Source organism: Toxorhynchites rutilus, chromosome 3 (genome assembly GCF_029784135.1).
Source record: "Toxorhynchites rutilus septentrionalis strain SRP chromosome 3, ASM2978413v1, whole genome shotgun sequence".
NCBI lineage: Eukaryota > Metazoa > Arthropoda > Insecta > Diptera > Culicidae > Toxorhynchites > Toxorhynchites rutilus.
This window is the reverse complement of record NC_073746.1, coordinates 155,107,552-155,109,093: the sequence shown is the minus strand read 5'-3', so window position 1 is coordinate 155,109,093 and position 1,542 is coordinate 155,107,552. Positions and strand designations below refer to the sequence as shown.

Sequence of the window (1,542 nt, the reverse complement as noted above, 5' to 3'; positions counted from 1 at the left end):
GGGTATTAAGTCCCTACGCACCACATCTTCGTCAACTTTAAAATCGCTCCGCGAATCCTTAAGGTCCAACAAACTCCGATTCCCTGATTCGTCGGGTTGTACTCTATAGGCACGAAGCATGGACAATGCTCAAAGAGGACGTGCAAGCACTTGGTGTTTTCGGTACAGCTGAAAATGCTTGTGTGCCTAAATAAAAAAAGCAAATGAAACAATCTACCAAAAATGATTCTCTTTTTCCTAACTAAAAACGATCCAAAAGATTCTGTTTATAATCATTTTTAATTATCGCTGTTGTACCTGGCTGTGTGTTCTGTGGGGCGTGCAACTGAAATACTGATTCTCACAAGGTAAAAAAAAATCAAAACCCTCGCGTTCCTAATCAATCACATCAAAATCCATCTCACAGCATCCTTTCATGTTCTTCTGTTCCATGCCAGTTCCGGGAACGTGGAACAGCATTCGTACTCGATATGTACCTTTGCCGAGCTCAAGGTAGCGGTGGAGGTAATTGATTTTGAGAACGGCTGCATCCAAATTGTAAAAACCCTGTTATCATGCAAACAAGATGATACAGTTAGAACAAAACGAATGCCCAAGCACTAATTACTCACTTCAACACGCCCACAGCGATCACCGTTAGTCATGGAACTGGACAGCATAAACCATGGGCCAGTGTCATCCGAGTGGAATCTGTCACAGTGCATCGGTTCCACGTATTCCTGTGGATTTTCCAGACAAATTGTGGTACTTCCCAGGGGGCACTTGTAACTGGTGATAACCAACTCCCACTCAACATCGTCACTTGGTTTTCTCACGTGGTACTCGGCGTGGATCGTATTGCAGACACCATCTGCGTCACGATCGTATGAGACTTTCGTCAGAGCTACATCTGCCTCGCTATACTGAATGTCCACGTCCTGGCAGTTGGCGAACATCGTCATATTAACGCGCTAGAATCAAAAAGCGATGAATCGATCGATGCAATATACATCTGTTAACACTTCGAAACTTGAAACTCACCAACCCTTGAGTACATTGTACCAAATCGATCAAGAAAGCGATCGCGATATATTTTCCGTACATGTTGGAAAAATTTTAGATACAACTGAACAGATTGTGCTACTGTGGGCGGATTCTACTATTTATATGCATTGAGAGCACAAGTTTCTCGTTCTCCATGATGAGACAAAAGTCGTCGGTCTGTTTCTAATGATATATGCATCATCGGTAATCATACACCTGAAACGCTAACAATCGTAATAATAATTGATTGATACGATATTTTGTGCACTTCGTTGTCTTGAAGCAGCACGTATGTTTAATTTTGAAATGTACTTAAGTCGAGCTGGTAACTGATGGCTTTCGGTTGCTGATTGGGCAAAAAAAAAACAAACAAAAATCATACATTAGATTCCTCGTGTAATCACTTAATCTGCTAATTTGAAAAACGAAACATGTGACACTGTGTATGATACATGTGCAATTTGCATTATTCAATAGAAATATGTAATTTAAGTTTTTGTTCATACCCAAGAAACGTTT

General features: G+C 40.8%; 1 protein-coding gene across 1 annotated transcript; it reads right to left on the bottom strand.

Annotated features, from left to right (window-relative positions):
* Positions 1-260: 260 nt before the first annotated feature.
* LOC129778766 (uncharacterized) lies at positions 261-1,139 on the bottom strand. The gene is made up of 3 exons (XM_055785871.1): positions 1,021-1,139; positions 612-950; positions 261-546 (listed from the first exon to the last, which is right to left on the bottom strand). Exons 1-3 carry the CDS (start codon positions 1,081-1,083, stop codon positions 376-378), a joined length of 573 nt encoding a protein of 190 aa, XP_055641846.1. The 5' UTR covers positions 1,084-1,139; the 3' UTR covers positions 261-375.
* Between the last annotated feature and the right edge of the window lie 403 nt (positions 1,140-1,542).